This window comes from Hyperolius riggenbachi, chromosome 9 (genome assembly GCF_040937935.1).
Source record: "Hyperolius riggenbachi isolate aHypRig1 chromosome 9, aHypRig1.pri, whole genome shotgun sequence".
Classification (NCBI taxonomy): domain Eukaryota; kingdom Metazoa; phylum Chordata; class Amphibia; order Anura; family Hyperoliidae; genus Hyperolius; species Hyperolius riggenbachi.
In genome coordinates this window covers 47108717-47131311 of record NC_090654.1, presented here as the reverse complement: position 1 = coordinate 47131311, position 22595 = coordinate 47108717, and the positions used below count along the sequence as shown (strand labels likewise).

The 22595-nt window shown below is 46.7% G+C and overlaps 1 protein-coding gene across 1 annotated transcript in view; it reads left to right on the top strand.

Annotated features, from left to right (window-relative positions):
• The window catches only part of ARIH2 (ariadne RBR E3 ubiquitin protein ligase 2), a 73829-nt gene that overhangs the window by 15468 nt on the left and 35766 nt on the right, over positions 1–22595 (top strand). The window contains exons 2-3 of the mRNA XM_068252691.1: positions 10344–10708; positions 21459–21526. Coding sequence (XP_068108792.1) covers positions 10451–10708; positions 21459–21526 — 326 coding nt within the window. The 5' untranslated portion in view covers positions 10344–10450. The remainder of the gene's footprint in view (positions 1–10343; positions 10709–21458; positions 21527–22595) is intronic.

Below are 22595 nucleotides of genomic sequence, written 5' to 3'. Positions count from 1 at the left end.
TCATTGATTTTCTTGTTCAATTACATGCCAGTTCGATTGATCTACTAGAGATAGAAATCTCATTTTTGAGCAATAATTTTTTTTATTATTATTTAACCAAAATTGATAGAAACTTGGTCAGACAGGATGGAAAATCATGGTCGATTGGGGTTAGAGCAGGAGCGGTAGTCAATTGATATGCCATTGTGTTGTGCACTACGTTGAACTGTGTAGCAATGTGTGGTAGAAATTGAACATTTATATTACGCGCTTCTCTTGGACTTAAAGCGTCAGTGCTGCAGCCACTGGGGGCAAGCTCAGTAGCAGTTTTGGGGAGTCTAGCCTAAAGACTCCTTACTGAATAGGTGCTAGCTTACAGAAAGAGCCGAGATTCTAACCAAGGTCTCTTGTGTCAGAGGCAGAACCCTTACCCATTACACTATGCAACTTTCAGAGAAGGCTCGATTGGCCACATTGGGTTACAACCTATAGGAGCGTGGCCATACATCTAGTGATTTTGCAGCCTGATAAACTAGGGCTGTGGAGTCGGTACAAAAATCTTCCAACTCCGACTCCTCAGTTTATGAAACCACAACTCCGACTCCGGGTACCCAAAATGACTCCGACTCCTCGACTCCGACTCCTTAGTCTAATATTTAACAGGACTGTGGATTTTGTACCAAAATCATCTGACTCCCGACTCCTCAGTTTATGAAATCAATGACTCCAACTCCGGGTGCCCAAAATTGCTCCGACTCCACAGCCCTGTGATAAACCAAGATGAATCTGATGAAAATCTGTGCTGCAACATGTCTGCTTGATTGATGATTCGATTGATGTTTGGTTTGAACATGCTGGAAAATCTGTGTGACATGGTTGATTAGGTACACGGTGCTACCAGCAGTATGATATCTCTATGACCGACTGACCCCTGGCCACTGTCCTGCGTGGTCGCACCCCCCCCCCCCCCCCCCCATATCTAAATGGGTGAGAGGTTGTTACATGATTTATGACCAATGGGGAAGACTCCTTGTTTACTCAATGCTCACCTAATTGGGACTCAGACTCTCGGAGGCTTCATAACTTCACTTACCGTATGTTGATCATATAACGCTAGATATATGGGCACCTTTAGTGAAATGACTACTAGTACTCACTCCGTAAAATCCTGTGGAAGGTGTCAGTACTATACAAACACAAAGTAACCATACATAATTTGATGATACTGCAGCAGTTGTGATATGTGGCTGATCATCTCCCTGAGTGTGTCCAGCGCTGGACATTTTTTCATCCCTGTGATTTCCATCCTGGGCCTGGAGATGCCGGAGTCATGCTTTGCAGTCGGCTCTTGCTTGGCTGGCCGCAGGGTTACGTTTACACAGCTGCAGATTGTTTTGCAAGATGTTGATTCTCGACACCCGAGCCTGAGTCATTATCTCACAGAGAGCCTCTGTAATTACTCCACAAGATCTCTTTTCTTTGGAGCCGTATTGTTTTTTTGCTGCGATGGTAAATTGTTGCCAGAGGATTCAGTGCGGTTGTGAAGTTGTATTATTCATTATCGTGACCCCGTGATCTTTACGAAATGTGGTGTTATAGGCTTTTTTTTTTTTTTTATATCCCCTTATCTAGTCACTAGTTTTGTAATCCACACTCAAGGCAGGGAGTTTATCAAAATGCCCTTAAAGTGAACCAGAGAGGAAGCACCCTCCATGTATTTAACCATATATATCAGCGGGAACATTAGAGAAAACACCTACCCTGCTGTCTGCTTCATTCTTCACTGCTTAGCCTGCCTGTTAGCAGCTCTGATAAAATCCCTGACTGAGCATTCAGTCAGGAATCATTATAGCTGAGTGTCTTCTCTGATGTCTTTTCAAGCCCAAGCCTGCCCCCTTCTGGCTCTGCTATAATGACTCAGCTATGATTCCTGAGCCAGACTGAATGCTCAGTCTGGAATGTTATCATGGCTGAGAACAAGCAGGCTGAGCAGGGAAGGATAAAACAGAGAGCAGGGTAGGTGTATTCTCTGTTCCCACTGATGTATACAGTAAAATCCATGAGGGTACTTCGTCTCTGGTTCACTTTAACCACTTCACTACTGAAGGGTTTTTCTCCTTATGGACCAGAGCAATTTTCACATTTCAGCACTCTCCCATTCATTCGCCAATAACTTTCACTACTTATCACAAGGAAATTATCTATATCTTGGTTTTTTTGCCACTAATTAGGCTTTCTTTGGGTGGTACATTTTATGTTCCTAGTGCAATGTATGGCGACAATATTTTATTTGGAAATAAAGGTGCATTTTTTCCGTTTTTGTGTCAGTCACTAATTACAAGCCCTTATTTGCAAAAATAACAGTAATAACCCCTCATAACATAAATACTAAAAAAGTATGGGGGGGGGGAGGTACTCGCCTCGGTAGCCTCCGGGTTCCTATCGAGGCTTCCTCCGTCGTCCTGTGTCCCATGGTGGTCTCGCTCTGGCCCTTTGAACGGCGGAAATGTAAATATTTACCTTCTCGGCTCCAGCGCAGGCGCAGTATCGGCTTTCCACTTGTAGATAGGCCGAAATTGCCGATCGCTGTCAGGCCGGTCTACTGCGCAGGCGCAAGTCTCCTGCGCCTGCATAGTAGAGCGGACTAGACATAGATATATAGACCTGTGTTTACAATGTCATAGCTGCACGAACCGGTCCTTGATCGGGACAATCACTCGCTCAAAATCTCGGTCTCGCTGATGCTTTGCGCATAGATGCCCATATGTGGATTCGCAGTCTATGAACAGACTAGCCGAGAGGAGCGTCCAAAGGATTCCAAAGCCTCCAAAGGATTCACCACACATGTACAATTCAAAAGCTTGCCACCACCTGTGAGTCAGCACAGGACTGTAAATATATTAGCACACTGAGAACACTGTAAGTTAACCCTTAGCTGTATGCAGGGATCGGCGCCAGACCTATTTATCTGTGCCCTATTCAAGCATATGAGTTATAAATACAAGATACTCTAGAACACAAGGTAACGTTTTCGGAGGAGTAAGTACGATTGTGTATGCTCAGCAACAGGTCATAACCGCTAAATGATTTTTAAACGTTTAATAACAAAAACGCGTTCCACACATTTACATACACTAACATATACACACAAAGCTTAAAATAAAAGGGAATAATTGTGAAAAGGTTTACTTAGCCGAAATGCAGTCTGGGGATATTTCCTTCTGGGAGAATAAATGCAAAGTCCTTGGTTTCAGAATCAGAGGTCTTTAGGTATACTTTGTAATCCAAACTGAAGTTACAGTTTCAAGATGGCTGCTAACCACATGGTCTTCTGATTAGCAGCAGCAGGTCGAGTTGTAATCCAGATGACGTTGAAATGGAGGACTGTGGCTGGATAGTGTACTGGTTAAGGGCACCGCCTTTGACATAGGAGACCAGGGTTGGAATCTTGGCTAGGGTCAGTACCTATTCCGTAAGGAGTTCAAGGCAAGACTCTCTAACACTGCTGGGTGGCCTCTTGAGCGCGTCCCAGTGGCTGCAGCTCTTGAGCGCTTTGAGTCCAACAGGAGAAAAGTGCTATACAAATATATATATTATAGTCATAAATTTTTTTGTTTTGTTTACAAAACTTTATCTTGGCAACTATGGGAAGGAAGGTAAGGGGTTACTTTATGGGGTATTTTATGTATTTTTATGAAATGATTTCTGAAGTGTGTATTTTTACTATTTGGCCACTAGATATCCCCTCCACTTTATCTTCATCTGTGTACTGTTAGTACACTAACAGGAAGTAATGTGTGTATGTTTTTACGGTTTGTCAGTGACCATGGCTTCTCATTGATGCCGGTGACCATTGATCACAGGCACTTAGATCGGTGAGTGGGAACTGTGTACTAATGGGTGGGAGTGCGTGCTGCGACCAATCGCCCCGGCAAAGTTATAGCTACGCCCCTGGGCAGGAACTGTGGGGTGTAGATATACTGCTGCGAACTGCATAAGTGGTTAAAGTGAACCTGTGTCTGAATCCTGCAAATGAAAGTGAATTAAAGATAAGCAACAGGATAATAACCTTTAAAGAAAAACCTTTCCTTGTTACCACTTATATAGCTCCTACAGAAATGCGGCAGTGTGGTTACTTCCTGGTATACTAGGAGCACAGAAAGAGTTCACCTCCTGTGTTTACATATTACACATACACAACTCGGCAGAGAGCTGACAGTTCGAATTGCGCTGGCTCATTAATTGCTGATAAGGGAGAATTAGACAGGCTGTTCTCTATGAACACACACTGGGTGGATTTCTTTGTCTTTTCCTTCTGACCTGTGCAAGAGCTCATTTCCGCTTTAAATAAAACCTGAGAAAACATTAATTGACATCTTTTAAGTTCCATGTCTGACCTCAATTTTATTCTTTTTTTACCCTGGTTTTTTTTTTTTTTTTTTTTTTTTTTTTTTTTACATTTGTTTTGAGTGAGATGTAGGCAGGGGTCACACTTGTCCATTTTCTGCACAGAAAAACATATTTCAACTGAGAACCCATGTTAATCAACCCCTGCCTTAAAGAGGAACTCCGGTGAAAATAATGTAATAAAAAGTGCTTCATTTTTACAATAATTATGTATGAATGATTTAGTCAGTGGTTTCCCAGTATAAAATCTTTTAAATCCCTGATTTACATTCTGACACTTATCAAGTGACATTTTTACTGCTGGCAGGTGATGTAGCTGCTGCATGCTTTTTTGGCAGTTGGAAACAACTGTAAACAACTATTTCCCACAATGCAACAAGGTTCACAGACCGTAAACTGCCAGGAGTACCATGGTCCTCAGTTTCTTGTAGGAGGGGTTTCACCACAATATCAGCCATACAGAGCCCCCTGATGATCCGTTTGTGAAAAGGAGTAGATTTCTCATGTAAAAGGGGGTATCAGCTACTGATTGGGATGAAGTTCAATTCTTGGTCACGGTTTCTCTTTAAATGACACATCCAAGGACTTTAAAAATAAAATAAATCCACTTACCTGGGGCTTCTGCCAGCCGTATTGTGCCCACACTGTAACTCCACTCCATGCTGGTGGTCCGGGGTCCCCCTGGCGCAAAATGGCGACGACGCCTGCGGCTCTAAGAATCGTGCTAACGTCATCCGAACTGTAGTGCGCAGACGCAGTAGTTTTGCGCCTGTGCAGAACAGCCCGGATGATGTCAGTGTGACTCAGTGAGCCGCACAATGGAACGCAGGAAGATGCCGACCTGGCGAGGTCAGCATCAGAGGGGACCAGGAGCCACTGGAGCTGCGGCGAGGGCACAGGACGGCTGCCAGGGGCTGGAAGAAGCCCGAGGTAAGTGGATTTTTTTTTTCACTTTTGTTCCTCACACCTTCCCTTTAAAGTGTACCTGAGATGAGTGGGAGAAAATGATTTTTGCTTACCTAGGGCTTCTTCCTGTAGTCCATCAGCTCCTCATTATTCTCCCGGTCCCATCCGCTATGCCAATTTCAGCCCCGTTAAAGGGAACCTTAACTGAACGGGGGGTAAAGAGTTTTACTTACCTGGGGCTATTACCAGCCCCCTGCAGCAGTCCTGTGCCCTCTGCACCGCTCTGGAATCCTTCGGTCCCCCGCTGTCACTTAGTTTCGTTTTTGACAACTCACCAGTCACCGGCTGCCATGCGTATTATTGGACGCATTCACCAATGCAAATAGCCCTATTGCGGACCGCAACGCGTACAAAAATACGCGTTGCCGCATTCCGCACGCGTAGATATGCGGCAACGCGTATTTTTGTACGCGTTGCGGTCCGCAATACCGCTATTTGCATTGGTGAATGCGTCCAATAATACGCATGGCGGCCGGCGACTGGTGAGTCGTCAAAAACTAAACTAAGTGACAGCAGGGGACCAGAGGATTCCAGAGCGGCGCCGAGGGCACAGGACTGCTGCAGGGGGCTGGTAATAGCCCCAGGTAAGTAAAACTCTTTACCCCCCCGTTCAGTTAAGGTTCCCTTTAAGTCCTCACCTCAGTCACAAAATACTGCTCATGCGCAATCCTGGCTGCGTGCACCCCCATTGTGCTCCTGTGGCTGGCAGTGTGCAGTTCACTAAGACTGTAACTGCACTTACGCAGGGTGTAGTTAACTATATGATGCTGCTGGATTTCTGTCTTGTTGCACATTGAGTATTGTAGCTTAGCAGATTCATTCCAGTTCAGCATGTGTGAAGATCCCCATTGCGGAGTTCATTGCAAATCTTCAAGCAGGGTCATTTCCTGAGTAGCAGAGGCAGATACAGACATGGCATTGCTGCCATACTGACTGCAAAAGGTTGCGTGGAAGGGAAATTATATGGCGTCCACCAGGAGGCTCTTTCATATCAAGCCACAGGATGAGCCTTGTATAAATCCTTGCGTACCAGCGGTCTCAGGCCCCTTAAAGAGAAATTGACGAAGACTTGAAATTCATCCCAATCACTAGCTGATACCCCCTTTCCCATGAGAAACATTTTCCTTTTCACAAATGAATCATCAGGGGGCTCTGTATGGCTGATATTGTGGTGAAACCCCTCCCACAGTGGGATACAGTTTCCTATCTGTGAACCTCATTGCATTGTGGGGAAATAGCTGTTTACAGCTGGGTCTAACTGCCAAAAAAAAAAAGCAGCATCTACTTCCAGTGACATCACCTTCCAGCAGTAAAAATGTCACCATGTGATAAATGCCAGAATGTAAATCAGGGAGAGGAAAGATTTTACAATGGGAAAACACTGATTAAATCTTTTATACATAATTATTGTAAAAATGAAGCACTTTTTTATTGCATCATTTTCACTGGAGTTCCTCCTTTAACCACCCTGGCGTTCTGATAAGAGCGCCAGGGAGGCTGCGGGAGGGTTTTTTTTTAATTAAAAAAAAAAACTATTTCATGCAGCCAACTGAAAGTTGGCTGCATGAAAGCCCACTAGAGGGCGCTCCGGAGGCGTTCTTCCGATCGCCTCCGGCGCCCAGAATAAACGAAGGCCGCAACGAGCGGCCTTCCTTGTTTTGCTTCCCTCGTCGCCATAGCGACGAGCGGAGTGACGTCATGGACGTCGGCCGCCTCCGATCCAGCCCTTAGTGCTGGCCGGAACTTTTTGTTCCGGCTGCGCTGGGCTCAGGCGGCTGGGGGTACCCTCTTTCGCCGCTGCTCGCGGCGGATCGCCGCAGAGCGGTTCTGATCAGGCAGCACACGCGGCTGGCAAAGTGCCGGCTGCGTGTGCTGCTTTTTACTTGAGTCAAATCGGCCCAGCAGGGCCTGAGCGGCAGGCTCCGGCGGTACTGGACGAGCTGAGCTCGTCCAGACCGCTCAGCTGGTTAAGGAGCAGAGACTGTTGGTACCACAAAACGTGGCTTACCGACGAATCGCTGCACAGACTCGCCAGCCACGCCGCTCTCCCATCGCCACAGGCCCATCGCGTCTTCCGTCGCTATGACGGCAGAGAGTTGTGAGCCGGTTGGAGAGCTGCTTTCATTGGCTCCTGACCCTGTCCATCAATGTAAGTCAATAGGATTAGGTCACAGTGATCACATGTTCAGGAGCCAATTAAATTGCCTCCTGACCCTCTCAGAGCTTTGCCCTCGTATAGCCGGCAGGGCGAGTGAGCTGTGGCGGCGCGATTAGCAGGAGGGGCGAGAACGTGCAGTGAAGATGTTCATCCTGTCAGAAACAAAAGCCCACAAACAGGACGTAGATTTTAACTAGCGTGATCTGGAAAGGGTTAAAATAAATTCTGAGCAGCCGAAAAAAAAATTTTGTTTCAAAGTTGCCTGACTCTGTAATCTTCACTAATGGCCCATACTCACGGGCTACAATTGTCGCCGCAACCACGTGGCGTGCGCGTGTTGGGCTGACAAGTCGCCCGTGAGTATGAGGCGAGAAACCCCGAACCGTCGCTCGTTGCTGCGGTCGCCAGGCGATTGGCGACGGTCAATCGCATGGCGACAGTTGCCGCCGAAACTGTTGCTAGTCTGTGTGTGTATGCGGACTAGCGACAGCAACCTAATAGCCGGAGCATTGAGTTTCCGGCAGGGGGGAGGAACGTCGGCGACCGCTTCCGTCGCATCCCTAGTCCCACTTCCGCGTGTGTATGCAGAGGGACTTGGCGACGAGCTGTCGCGCACACGCTCCCGTGTGCTAGCGACAGGCAAGAAAAGTAGCCCGTGAGTATGGGCCATAAGGTCGGATATGGCTCAGGTATAGCCTGCACTCCATGCCAAAACTCCATGCCAAGCTTTCAGTAAATCTGTGCTTTGCATCTAATTATTCAGAAAGCTGTAAAGGCTTGTGGGACATCTGTACTCAAAATAACGTTTGCCGTGCAGTCTGACCTTATGGTCCCTATTGGAATTTCATAACTTTAAATGTACAAATCATTTACGAGAACATTAAAGGACACCTGAAGTGAGATGGATATGGGTGCTGTCATATTTAGAGTGTATCTTTTTAAGCATTACCTGGCAGTCCTGCTCATCTTTCTGATCAGTATTGTCTCACAGTAGGAACACAGTTGACTGTCGTTTTCTGCACAGAAAAACTGAGAACTCCTGTTAATCAAAGGGCTACTTCACACTTTGTGTTTCGTGCACATAAAAAAAATTCCTGCATCATGATTCTGCACATTTTGTCAGTTTCTCGATCATTTACTTTAGCTGCTGGGGGAAAAAAGTGCACGTTTTTCTGCATAGAAACACACCTGGTGTGCAGAATACTGAAAGACAAGTGTTTTCCCTGCCTCGGGGTAGGAACACACAAGGCAGAAACGCTAGTGTCACGGAACATGCTGGTCTTGCTGCATATTTTTCCAAAACGCATCTAAAACGCACATATTGAAAGTCAATGGTGACACCGAGGTATTGCGTTTTTAGTGCATTTTTTATGCATTTTTATGCTTTTTTATTTATTTTTTAAACCGTTTGATGTATTTCCACTTCCTGTTGACTTCCTAGTGATTTGCACAAAACACATAAAAGCATGCAAGATGAATACAAAACGCATATGCGAACCGCAAACACATTGAAAAATGCATGCAAAACGCAAGAAAAATGCATGTGCGGAACAAAAACGCATATGCAGCAAAACTCTACCTTTCCTGCACTGCTTAGTGTGTTCCTACCCTGAATCACACACCTGAAACAAGCAGCTAATCTTGTCAGACTTCAGTCAGGAGCATCTGATCTGCATGCTTGTGCAGAGTTTTTAGCTATACGTTTTATGCCTGGTACACACAGTGCAATTTACCATCAGACTGGTGGGCAAATTCATAATTTCCGGCAGGTCTGATCTGATTTACAGTCGTTTTTTTTGTTTTTCTGCTCTATAGAAGTGATCGTAAAATCGATCCCAACAATGATGGGAAATCAGATCGGACCTGTGAGAAATTGATTTGACTGTCAATCTGACAGGAAATTGCACCAGAGGAGGGTTTGTGAAATCCTATTAGGACACAGAGGGATGTTCTGTATACAATCACCTGCCTCTGTGTCTTTGCATTGTGCCTCCAGCCCCCTCTCAGGCTCTGCTGTCCCCCATTAAAAAAGGCCAGGCTAGCGGCACGCAGATTGTCGCTAGCCTGCTATTTGCCTCATCCTGTCAGACACCGTCGCTCCCCCGCCTCCTGTATAGCGCGGCTCACCACCTGTGTCTGTGGCTGGATGGTGTAATGGTTAAGGGCTCTGCCTCTGACACAGGAGACCAGGGTTGGAATCTTGGCTCTGCCTGTTCAGTAAGCCAGCACCTATTTAGTAGGAGACCTTAGGCAAGTCTCCCTAACACTGCTACTGCCTACAGAGCGCGTCCTAGTGGCTGCAGCTCTGGCTCTTTGAGTCCGCCAGGAGAAAAGCGCGATATAAAAGTTATTTGTCTTGTCTGTGTCCCTTCCCTCCCCGCCTCTGTAAGCTGATTGGAGGAAGCTCACGAAGGCAGGGAGGGAAAGGACACAGACGGAGGAGCCGTGTAATACAGGAGGAGGGGGGCGGCGCTGACTGAAAAACTGAGGTAAATGACAGGCTAGGGACAATCTTGCATGTTGCTAGCCTGGCGCTTTTTTTTTAATGGGGGACAGCAGAGCCTGGGGGGGGGGGGGGGTGCTGGATACACTATAGAAGGACACAGAGGCAGGTCATTGTGTACAGAACATGCCTCTGTCCTAATATGATTTCACAAACCCACCTCGGGTTCTCTTTAAAGGGAAATTATTATGGCCGTCTCCATATCTCTGTCGTGAGGTGACCTGTAAATGTACGTGGTTACGTGTGAATTACTGGTGTTTGTAGTAATTTTGTAATAAAAGTGATATATTAGTTTAATAAACTGGCTGTTTGTTTTTCTTTTTCTCCCAGACAACTCCATCCCCAGATGGGTGCCAGAGAGCAGCGAGGTGTCCTCCAGTGAGGTGGGCATGACCACAGTTTTGTAGCTACAGCCCAGGCCTCCCCCCAGTGGTACAATGTCTGTCGATATGAACAGTCAAGGATCAGACAGCAATGAAGACTACGACCCTAATTGTGAGGAGGAGGAGGAAGAAGAGGAGGAAGACGATGATCCAGGAGATATAGAAGATTACTATGTTGGGGTTGCTAACGATGTTGAGCAACAGGGGGCGGACTCGTTTGACCCAGAGGAATATCTATTCACCTGCCTCACCTATAGGGAGTCGGAGAGCGCCCTCAATGAGCAGATGGCAAGCTTGGCTTCCTTGCTTAAGGTGAGTGCAGATTAAAGAGGATCCAACATAATTTGTAATCATTTCATAATTGTGTTCTTTACATATAGTTTATAGGGCATTCCTCAAGCCAAATACATTTTTTTTTTTTAAATACCCTAATTCCCTATAAATTAAACAAGCCTCGCCCACAGCTCCTCCACACTCTGAGATCCATGTAGCAAGGGCTTATGGGAGCTCAGTCTGGGCAGGAGGAGGTTACTAGCCAAAGATTTCAGGGGCAGAGGGGGGGAGCGAGAAAGAGAGGAGTGAAGTTTTCACAGGCTGAGGGCTGAAGATGTAGATCAGCTTGCCTGTGTGTAATCACAAGCAGAACATGGCTGCTCTCATTGTATCACAGGAAGAAATAATCCTATATTGTTGAAGCTGTCTGCAGCTAGATTTGCTGTGTAAACTATCTAAGTTTTAGATAAGATACCTAGACAAGTTACTTGTTATAGTTATTTATCTGATCTGCTTTTATGAGGAAATTTAACCCAGGATTGAACTTCATCCCAGTCAGTAGCTGATGCCCTTTCCCATGAGAAATCTTTATCTTTTCCCTGTAGATCATCAGGGGGGTTTGTATGGCTGAGATTGTGGTGATTCTGTTAAGTGTATCTGTTAAAAAAAAAAAAAAAAAAAAAAAAAAAAACCTTATGCCAATGGGTGTGGTTATAGATAATGTTTGGTGCTGTTTTTTTTCCCCCCCTATGTCTTCCAGTAGTAAAGATGTGTTCAGGCTGATTGTGGATCAAATATGAGCAAATTGCATGGCTAATTTCAATCCTTTCTTGATCTCCTCCTATTTTTTTAACTTCTCACTTTACAATGTATTGATTTCTATTTTTTCTTTTAAAACTTGCAATGCAAAAAAAAAAAAAAAAAACTCCCAAAAACAAAACCTCATACAAGTTTTTAGTAGAACTAGTACTTTATGCTTCTTCGCCGTCCGCCTCCTGGATCTTCTTAAATTTGCCCCGGAAAGTGCTCCAGTCCATGGCGTACTGTACATTAGCAGCCCAGCCACGTCCACGCCCCTGCCATGCTCCCATGGCCGTAAATGCTCATTACCCGTGCAGCACTACTGCGCAGACTGCTCCCAGCCATGTAAGCGGTCGGACTGTGCCTGCCCCGACTGGAAGATTTCCGGGGCTAATTTTTGAAGATCCAGGGGTCGGAGGAGGATAGTGAGGAAGCGAGTAGGTTGGAGGAAGCCCCAGGTATATATATATTGTTCCATCTCCGGTACACTTTAAGGGCTCTTTCACAGTGGGACGTTGCGTTTGATGCGACGTTAAGGTCGCACAACGTGCCCCTAACGCAACGTATGTTAGTTTTGAAGTTGGACATTATATTGAACTGCGTTATGCGTCTCTTGATGCGTACTTTTCGTCGCATACTGATAGAACGAAAACGGCGCATGCGTCACATTTTTAAAAAAAATCAAAAACATTACTGAGCATGTGCAAACAGTCCAACGTAGCTAACGCATATAACGCACAGCATGCAGCACTCTCTAAATGTTGCTACACGTTACACACAACGCAACGTGAGCACTGTGAATGTGGCATATACTTTGTATTGCTATGCGTTAGTCTGCGTTATTCCTTTTTATAACGTGCGACTTTAACATCGCACCGTGAAAGCAGGTGCAAGTGTAAATCCATATATAAAAAAAAAATCTGTGACTACAAAAAAAAACAAACCTTTAGGGCCCTTTCACACCAGAGGGATTTTTCGGCGTTTTAACGCCACGGCCGAAGTTGGCGTTTTGCTAGGTAAAAGAAAGTCCATAGACTTTCATTTTACCTTTCACATCTAACTCGGCGTTTTGGAGCGTTGCGTTTCAACGCTCCCAGGAGCTTTTTCAGGGCTGTTAACAGCCGAAGTTGGCTGTTGGCGTTTCAATGATAGTCAATGGAAAACGCCAACTTCAGCGTTTTCAATGCCTTTTCAAAGTGTTTTACAGCTATCTTGTTCACTTATTTTTATAGAAGAAAAAAAAAAGGATGTTTTCATATGGGCTGTAAAACTCTTTCAAAACGCTTTGAAAACGCTATGTATTGGCGTTAAGCAAAAGTCTGACTTTCAGCCTTTTCTACCGCAGCCTCTAGTGTGAAAGAGCCCTTATCAAACCATGCAGTCTGGATATGTTTTTTTTTTTTTTCAATCAATAGTTCCATCTAATGTTTGTACAAGGCTTTAGTGAATCAAACCTGCTTTGTGCAGAGATGGACAATTGCAGCTTACATGTTAATTTCATGCAAACTGTATGCTTGAAACTGGACCAATCAGTTTAAAGGGAAGGTTCAGGGAACTCTTGAAAAAAATAAAAATCCCTATCCTCTTACCTGGGGCTTCCTCCAGCCCGTGGCAGGCAGGAGGTGCCCTCGCCGCCGCTCCAGAGGCTTCCGGTCGTCTTCGGTGGCCGACCCGACCTGGCCAGGCCGGCTGCCAGGTCGGGCTCTTCTGCGCTCCATGGCCGGGCTCTTCTGCGTCCCACGCCGGCGTGCTGACGTCATCGGACGTCCTCCGGTCTGTACTGCGCAGGCGCAGTAGTTCTGCGCCTGCGCAGTACAGCCCGGAGGACGTCCGATGACGTCAGCGCGCCCGCGTGGGACGCAGAAGAGCCCGGCCATGGAGCGCAGAAGAGCCCGACCTGGCAGCCGGCCTGGCCAGGTCGGGTCGGCCACCGAAGACGACCTGAAGCCTCTGGAGCGGCGGCGAGGGTACCTCCTGCCTGCCACGGGCTGGAGGAAGCCCCAGGTAAGTGGATAGGGATTTTTATTTTTTTCAAGAGTTCCCTGAACCTTCCCTTTAAGCAGAAAGTAAATTTGATTGGTCCAATTTCAAGCTGCATACACTTCACAGGAAAGTCAGAATGATTGGCCCCTTACTGACCATCTGTAGCTGTGGGGCATTAGCTCTGTCATCACTCTATAGGTCCTGGAAATATGATAAACCATCGTAAATGTGGAATTGTATAGAAGCTAGGCAGCTGTTGCATTGACTGTGCAAAGATCCAGTTTTATTGTTTGAATAAATTTACCATTCGGCTTCCACGACAAATGAATCATCTGGAATCTGTGTCGGCAGCAGCACAGAGTGGAGAAATGTTGCCTGAAGCTACAACAGGGCAGCTTCATCACCTGCTTTCCAGCGCTTCCAGGGCGGGAGGGAGGCTGATGTAACATGAAGGCAGACATATCTTTAAAGAGGAACTCCAGTGAAAAGAACGTAATGAACAAAAGTGCTTAATTTTTACAGTAATTATGTATACATGATTTAGTCAGTGTTTTCCCATTGTAACATCTTTCCTCTCCCTGATATAAAATTCTGACATTTATCACATGGCGGCATTTTTAATGCTTGCAGGTGATGTCAGTGGAAGGAGATGCTGCTTGCTTTTTTGGCAGTTGGAAACAGCTGTTACTTCCCACAGTGCAGCAAGGTTCACACAGTGATGTCAGAACCATGGTCGTGACATCACTGTGGGAGGGGTTTCACCACAATATCAGCCATACAGCGCCCCTTGGTGATCCGTTTGAGAAAAGGAAAAGATTTCTCACTAGAAAGGGGGTATCAGCTACTGATTGGGATGAAGTGCAATCCTTGGTTACGGTTTCTCGTTAAAAGTGCATTGCTTTTTTGCTTATTCAGTTTCAGAATCACTGACACTGAAGTGGACAAATTTTAGATTACAAACTTTGTTCTTTCTGGAGTCATTTGTGCTGATCGGCCATCCCACTTATCCCCACCCCCCTACCTCTTCCCTGAAACTGGCCATTAGCCAGGCAACCCCCTCAACATGTCATTTGAAAAAGTAGTGGCACGCTGACTTTCATTTAGGCCAGTTTTACACCTGGCCAGTGTGTTTGCTTTGCTATACCCCACCCCCACTGTACCGCACAAACCATTCATATGACCCTCCGTCAGAGTGCGCTGACAACGTCCTATGCATATTGCCACACCCACATGCCACTCGCCACCTGTTGTACTTCCTGCTGGACAGGAAGTGCGTCACTGTTATACCCGGGTTTCCCTGTCGTATTCCTGTCGTCGCTAACCCGCACCGCTGCCACCAACATATTTAAAATTTCATGTCGCCTATTGACTTGCGTCATTTCTGCTGTTGCTGTGGAAATCCGACAGTAACGTGCTGTTGAATTCGCAGCAGCTCTGCAGCCGATCGGGCATTTCCGGCGTAACGTGGCGCGGTAAGTGTAAAAGGCCCCATTGCCTTGTGCTAACACATACGTCATACTCTGCCCTGTGGGCCAAATCTGGCCCTCAGAACCATTAATTTTGGGCTTCAAGTGGTTTCCCTACTTTGCATTATGTTTGGCCCACTGTAGACCACCAGGGAAGCTATATTGGCGGTGTAGCCATATGGGGAAGTAGAGACTAAACACTAGAGAATTGTATAGAGGAGAGTGGGGACCTCTAGACCCCAGGGAAATGTATAGGTGAGGGAGGATCACTAGACACCAGGTAACTTTAAAGGGGAAGGAGGGGGGCCATTAGACAACTGGGAACTTTTTATAAGGGAGGAAGCTGGCCAGTAGACATTGAGGTTGGCCTGCAACCTAGTCCCAGTGTAGAATTGCAGCCCACTTTGTATTTGAGCTTGACACTCCTGCATTACCCTAAAACCGGGTAACACAACGCACACTCGCAAGGAAAGTGTAAAAGGAGCCTTAAAAGACAACTGTAGTGAGAGATATATGGAGACTGCCATATTGATTTCCTTTTAAGCTATACCAGTTACCTGGCAGCCCTGCTTAGCTATCTACCTGCAGAATTGCACTAGAAACAAGCATGCAGCTAATCTTGTCAGATCTGACAAAAATGTCAAACACCTGATCTGCTGCATGCTTGTTCAGGGTCTAGGGCAAAAAGTATTAGAGGCAGAGGATCAGCAGGATAGCCAGGCAACTAGTACTGCTTAAAAGAGAATCATTATGGCAGCCTCTATCTACCTCTTACTACAGTTCTCCTTTAAGGCCCCCATACACTGGGCCGATTCCCGTCCGTTTCGACAGCAGATTCGATCCTGGGATCGAATCTGCTGCCAATCGCTTGCGCTAAACGCACCCGCCGATCCGATTTCCTCCCGAAATCGGATCGGTCCGACGATCGCGCCGTGCGGGAAATTACCCTCGATCGCCCGGCGGTAGGAGCGCGTCGCTTGCGGCGTACGATTCGGGCCCGATGCGACGCATGTATACATTACCTGAAGCTGGCTCCGGGGTCCTCTTCTCCTCGCTGCACCGCATTTCCGCATGTCCCAGTGTACGCTATACTTCCTGTGTCACTCCGGTGACCAGGAAGTTGAAATAGAGGGCGCTCTATTTGAACTTCCTGGTCACGGAGTAACACAGGAAGCGCCGGGATGGAGCAAGAACAGCGGTGCGGTGAAGCGCGGAGAAGACGCCCGGGAGCCAGCCTCAGGTAATGTATACGGGGGTTGGGGGACAGGCGGCAGAACAGCTCAGCAGATGGTGAATCGGTTTCAGGCTGAAATCGATTCACAATATGTTTGCATTAAAGGTGGCCATACGATCCCTCTCTGATCAGATTCGATCAGATAGGGATCTGTCAGCTGGTCGATCTAATGGCACATCGACCAGTGAATGGTCACCTTTAAAGAATATGTCCAGGCAAAATAAACAATAATCCACTTACCTGGGGCTTCCTCCATCCCCTGGCAGCTGTCCTGTGCCCTCACCACAGCTCCGGTGGCTCCCAGTCTTCTGCACTGTAGAAGCCGACCTCGCCAGGTCAGCTTCTCATGTGCTTCACCGCTGATGTCATCAGGACTGTACTGCACAGGCGCAGTCGTTTTTTGCAGCCTAGCCACCGGAGCTGCGGCGAGGGCACAGGACTGCTGCCAGGAGCTGCAGGAAGCCCCAGGTAAGTGGATTTTTGTTTATTTTGCCTGGACGTATCCTTTTAAAGGTTGTGATCATTGGCAAATTGGCGTTTATAAAGTACACACGTGCGCGCTTAATATTTTCCTCCCCATCCACAAGGAAACTGGCTTTTAAATGTATAATGTGCTACAGTGTAGTTCCACTTGAATAATAATACATGTTAACAGGTCTTTTAATATAGTGTTTGTCTTGTTCGCATGAAACAAAAATCCAAAAATCCTCTTGTTGCTTGGTTATACTGTAGTAATGTGTACTGTTGCTATGGGTGGGGAGGCGGGGGATAATGAGGCTTGCGATGGAGTCTCTTCCGGCAGGATAAGGAAGGGAACCGTGCGCTCCTCGTGGGTCATTGCCATGTAAAGATCTGGTGTGCTGGTATTTTAGATGACATTGGGGCCTGTGTATGAGGCAAAGGCCAATTTTAAGTGGGAAGTAGTTGATTGTTCGGTACCAATAGATTGTGTATGTTGGGTAAACTGAAGTGAAAAGGTCCTGTGCTTTAGAGGGGTTTGTACAAATACAATGTTCTTCTATACAGTACACATTCTGTGTAGGCACTTTAAATATATTTTAATGAGCAGCTTTTTTATTTCCCCCCCCCCCCCCCCCCCCCACATGCCGAGTACAGTGTGCTTCCACTCTGTGGCTGGACTTTGAAGGGGAGAATAAATTAAGGCTGCTGATAAGTCCACATTCCAGCAAGGGGAAGCGGCCTGGCAGGGTTGTACGGTGCTGATACTCATTGGTGGTTTCTGATAACATTGGGTGAAAAGGAACATTGCAGCGTCCACAGGCTCTCCGCAGCTTAAAGCGGACCCGGACTCTTGCACAGGACTGGAGGAAAACCTAGAGAAATGCACCCTGTATATATTTAGAGAGTTTAGCCTGTCTGATTCCCTGTTATTTGTATCTAATCACAAGTTGTAATTTATTCTCTCCCCTGTCACATGACTGCCATGGCAGAGATGACAAATAACCTCATTTGAAAGCACAGTATGTTAACAATATGACTGCTTCCATGAAAGCAGGAAGTAGATACACTGCAGAATTATTGCAGAATTTGTATCTGCTGTAACAAAGAAATGTTTTTGTTTAAAATTTATTATGCTGTTGCACATCTTTTAGAGCAGAGAGGACGTTCTGAGTTCAGGTCCGCTTTAAAGCGGAACTGTAGATACATTTTAAACACCCTGTTTCACTTACCTGGGGCTTCTGCAAGCCCCCAGCAGCCGTCTTCTCCCGCATTGGTCCTCCACGAGCCTCCGTTCTCCCGCCGCCAGCTACTTTCAGTTTCGCCGCCAAGGCCACTACGCCTGTCCAGCTCTGGCCACGCCTATCCTTTCTTCGGGTTCCAGTCTGCAATAGCGCTATTGCAGCGGGGAATGTAAATAAAAGATGCGCGTGGCAGAGCTGCGCTGGTCTCGTCTTACAAGTCGAGGAACAGAGCAACGGCAGGAGAACGGAGGCTCGTGGAGGTCCGGCGCGGGACAGGGCGGCTGCTATGGGCCTGCAGAAGCCCAAGGTAAGTGAAACAGTGTATTTAAAATGTATCTACAGTTCCGCTTTACGTTATGTTTAGAGCTGTGCTGTAAACTATAAATAAAACTGACTGAAAAGCAGTACGGATTTCCTTTCAGGGCCGTGTAAAATTTAGTCAAGGGTGTATTCAGTGGGACAGTTGGCAGGCATGACAGGATCACACGCTGTATGCAGACTGTGAGATGGACAGTGTGTAATCCTGTCATGCTTGCTGACTCTCCTGTCTTCTTCTTCAGACTTCTTGCTGAAAGAATCCTCCAGTGATACTGAGGGCTTGCTTGCCTGTGTTTTGTCACAGGGCTCTGCACCCTCCTCTGCATGTAAACAGTGGCAGCCTGTATCAGCTTGTTAATCCTCTTGTGGTTTTCCCACAGAGTTTCCTTGTCCTTATTTGTAGCCTGGAGGAATCTGGCAGTCACTCCAAGCCTGTAACTAGATGCATGGCCCGTCAGGGGAACCGAATACTTCATGGCTGTTATGAGGTCACATAAAACCCGTGTCCATATTGATTACTTGGCCTTGCTTTCTGAGGCGGCTGCCATCTTGCCACCTCAGAAATCTGATTCACGCGTTATTTTTAGGACTATACCATTTATTGGCTAAGTGAAAAGAAAAAAGTAAGCTTTCGGCTAAAAAGCCTTCTTGGGACTCTATTCTTGTAGAGTCCACAGAAATAGTCTGAAGAAGGCTTATCAGCTGTCATTTTCTAAGGGCCGGTTCGTACTGCTGGCATCTCGTTTCAGCTCGTTTTTCTGCTACTGAGATGAAAAGTTTTGCCATCGCTCAGTTGTGATGCGTTGTGTTTTGAGCCCCAAGCGGGATGCGGAACTAAAAGTGCCGCTGACGACAGAAGCTACATGCAGCATCTTGAGAAAATTGATTTACTTCAGTATTTGCGCAATCGATGACAACTGACGATAAACTTTGAGTTCAATGCTTCAATTTATCTCACAGCGGGAAACGATGATCACTCTGATCACATCTGTTGGAAATCTATAGCACAGCATGGCTCATTGATTGCAATTTGCCTAAAAATAAGTTATCGACTGGACAGAAAATAGTAATATGGGGGGGGGGGGGGGGGGAGCTGCAATACATTGATGGTTAAAGTGGAACTTAGCACAACTTCATCTCTGCTCTAAAAGATTAGCCACAGCGTGATAACCTTTATGGAAAAAAATGCTTCCTTACAATTTATGGACATGCTAAAAAAACCTTGGTTTTGCTTTGCTGGAAGCGCTGAAAGCCTCAGTGTTAACAGTATGGGGAGAGCTGCCTCAATAGAGCTCCTGCAGTCTATTTGCAGCTTCTAGGAACTAATTACACATCTGGCTACAAAAACAGAACACAGAGCAATACATTTCTTCAGCAACTATATGTGGAATAGAGACTTTTCACTGTGTGCTGTGCAAGAGTTCGAGTCTGCTTTAATAGCGATGCACCATATCGATCAGCGCAATGCTGAGGTTTGATACATTTTCAATAGATTTCATGCTGACAGCAATTAAATCCATAGGCAGTGTATTGAAGGATTCCATCCCCCTCTGATCAGATTCAGATCGGAGGGTTCATTTTTTTTGCTGTATTGGATGGTAGTATAAGCATGCATGGGCGTAACAATCACTCCTGCAACACATGCCACGGCAGGGGGCCCAAAGGCTTTGGGGGCCCTTTCCCCAACCGCGACTGCAGCCAATTAGCAAAAAAACTCTCCTCTTGCTCACAAAAACCATCCCTGCCACCTCCTCCCACCATGCAGAGTAGCAATTGAGTGTCTGTAATTTCTTTCCTGCTTTCAGAGGCGGCTTCACAGCAGAACGCTCTCTGCTGCCATTCGCCGGCTCTCGATCATGTGACCCCCCATATCATTTTTGCAGGGGGCCCTATTAAGTCTAGTTACGCCCCCGTAAGCATGCAAACCTTTATGGTGCCCATCCATCTAGCGATGTATGATCAGATCACCTAATGCCCATGTTTTCCTATGGCACCTTTCACACTTAACACGTTTTAAAGGACTTCCGAGGCCAATTGTCAAAAAAAGTTAAATACCTGAATCACTTTTGTAGGCACGGAGGACGCCGTTCCGCCGGGTCCCTACGCTCAATAGCAAACCACAGGCACCCCCCCCCCCCCCGGGCCGGCTCCCAACCTCACAGCCTGGGCTGGGCTCTCCTGCCTACACTAACATGGCCGCATGAGCTGGCCGCGGCTGCGCAATCCGCATAGCCGCGAGATGCGGCTGCGCAGTTGTAGGGCCTACCTCCCGATCCATGCAACGGGAAACAGCCTGCTGCGTGGATCGGGTGGGTTGGCCCTAGAGCTGCGCAGCCGCACTCGTGGCTATGCGGACTGTGCAGCCGCGGCCAGCTCATGCGGCCATGTTAGTGCAGGCAGGTGAGCCCGACCCGGGCCGTGAGGTCGGGAGCCGGCCGGGGGGGGGGGGGGGGGCGAAGGGGGGGGTTGGCTATTGAGTGGCGGGAAACCGGCGGAACGGCACGGAGGGCGCGGACGGCGTCCTCCGTGCCCACAAAAGTGATGCAGGTATTTCGCTTTTTTTTTTTTACATTTTGGCATCGGAAGTCCTTTAACTGAAATCTTTTTCACAATGCACTGCTATGCAAAAACGCGTACTAACGCACACCAACTGATTAATTGTAAATGGGCCCTAAGAGACAGATTTCTCTAATCGAGTTTAATGGAGAGAGAGCTGTTGGTTGCCCATTTATTTATTGGACCGAGGGGCTCACAATCTCTACCATAGCCATAGGTCTGTGTATGTATCGTGTAGTGCTTTTATCATAGTCTAGGGCCAATTTTTAGGGGAAGCCAATTAACTTGTATGTATGTTTTTTGGGATGTGGGAGGAAACTGGAGTGCCCGTAGGAAACCAACACAGACATGGAGAGAATATACAAACTCCTTGCAGATTGCGACCTGGCTGGGATTCGAACTGGGGACCCAGCGCAAGAGCGCTAACCACTAAGCCACCGTGCACTAACCTTTACCCACACACCAAAGGCCGATTCCCGATCAATTTTTAGCAATCTCGGACAGCACACCCCCTCCGCCACCTGGCTGCAGTCCACCCAAATGTTAATGTGCTTCCCAGGTGCATTGTAATCTCACCTGCTCCGGCTGCAGTGACTCGGTCTTGTTTGCTGCTCTCCCCGATCACAGGACCAGTGCTGATCGGTGACAGTGATGTCATAGTCGTGTGAGAGATGTTGACGTTCTTGTGCATATTTCTCCTAATATTTTTGCTTTCTTCCTTTCTGCAGGTCTCTCATTCGGTGGCTAAACTCATCCTAGTTCATTTTCATTGGCAAGTCTCAGAAATCGCTGAGCGGTAAGTGTCTCTCCCCCCCCCCCATCACTTCCTGTTTATGGGAGGTGCATTTGCCACACCATGTCTCCTTGCACATTCTATAAATGAGGATTGCATGAATAGGCTGTTTTTCAAGTAAAATGATTGCTATTACCAGGCGCCTGTATATTGATTTTCACGGGTGTGTTTCCGTTACGAAGCAGAGTAAATTGGCCTACTGCTGACGTTCAGGCTTCTTGCTGCTGCACTTCTGGATGTATGTATAGAGTCTGCTTTAGTGCTTTCAGGCTTCGTTTACAATGCAAATCGCAATTCTGATTTCCGATTTGTGATTTTTAATGGATGCCAGCAACACCGAATGAGAAACGCAGCATGCAAGACTTTTTATTTTTTTTATGGCATAAAAAATCTGATTCGCATGTACTGCAAAAGAGCCCTCAAATCCACCAAACCGCTTAGTATTGACAGACTAATGAAAGGTTGGTTGCTGTTGGCAACTACAAATTTCAGTAGCACAATTACATCTGGCCACCATTCAGTTATTTCTCGATTTTGTTTTTGATCAAGATTACGATTGATATTAACCGCTACTATTGATCGAGAGAGCGAGAGAGACAATGGTGGTTTTTAGTCATAAAATATTTGATCATAATATCGATTGAAGTATTTGTAATTTTAATTGCAATATTGTTCTAAAACAAAATCTAGTTATGTTTGAATAGTGTAGGGCTACCTTAAAGATAACCTGTAATAAAGAAAAGAGCCCCCTGGGGTTACTTACCTCAGGAGGGGGATCCTAATGAGGCATCCCCCTTCCTTCTGTACAGGGATCTAGCGCTGGCTGCCATGATCAGCAGCACAGGGCGATATTTACCTTTGGGATCCAGCGCAGGGGCAGTACAATCATTCCCCTCAGACTGTAGCGGAAATGGCCAAGCCTGATCAAGTCCACTTTACTGCGCAGGTGCAAGACGCCTGCATAGTAGAGCAAACCCAATTGGGCTTGGGATACTGTGCCTTCACTGGGTCCCAAAGGTGTGTGTATATATAGTCACGTGCTGCAGGCACCATAGCGTCTGCGCGCATCCGC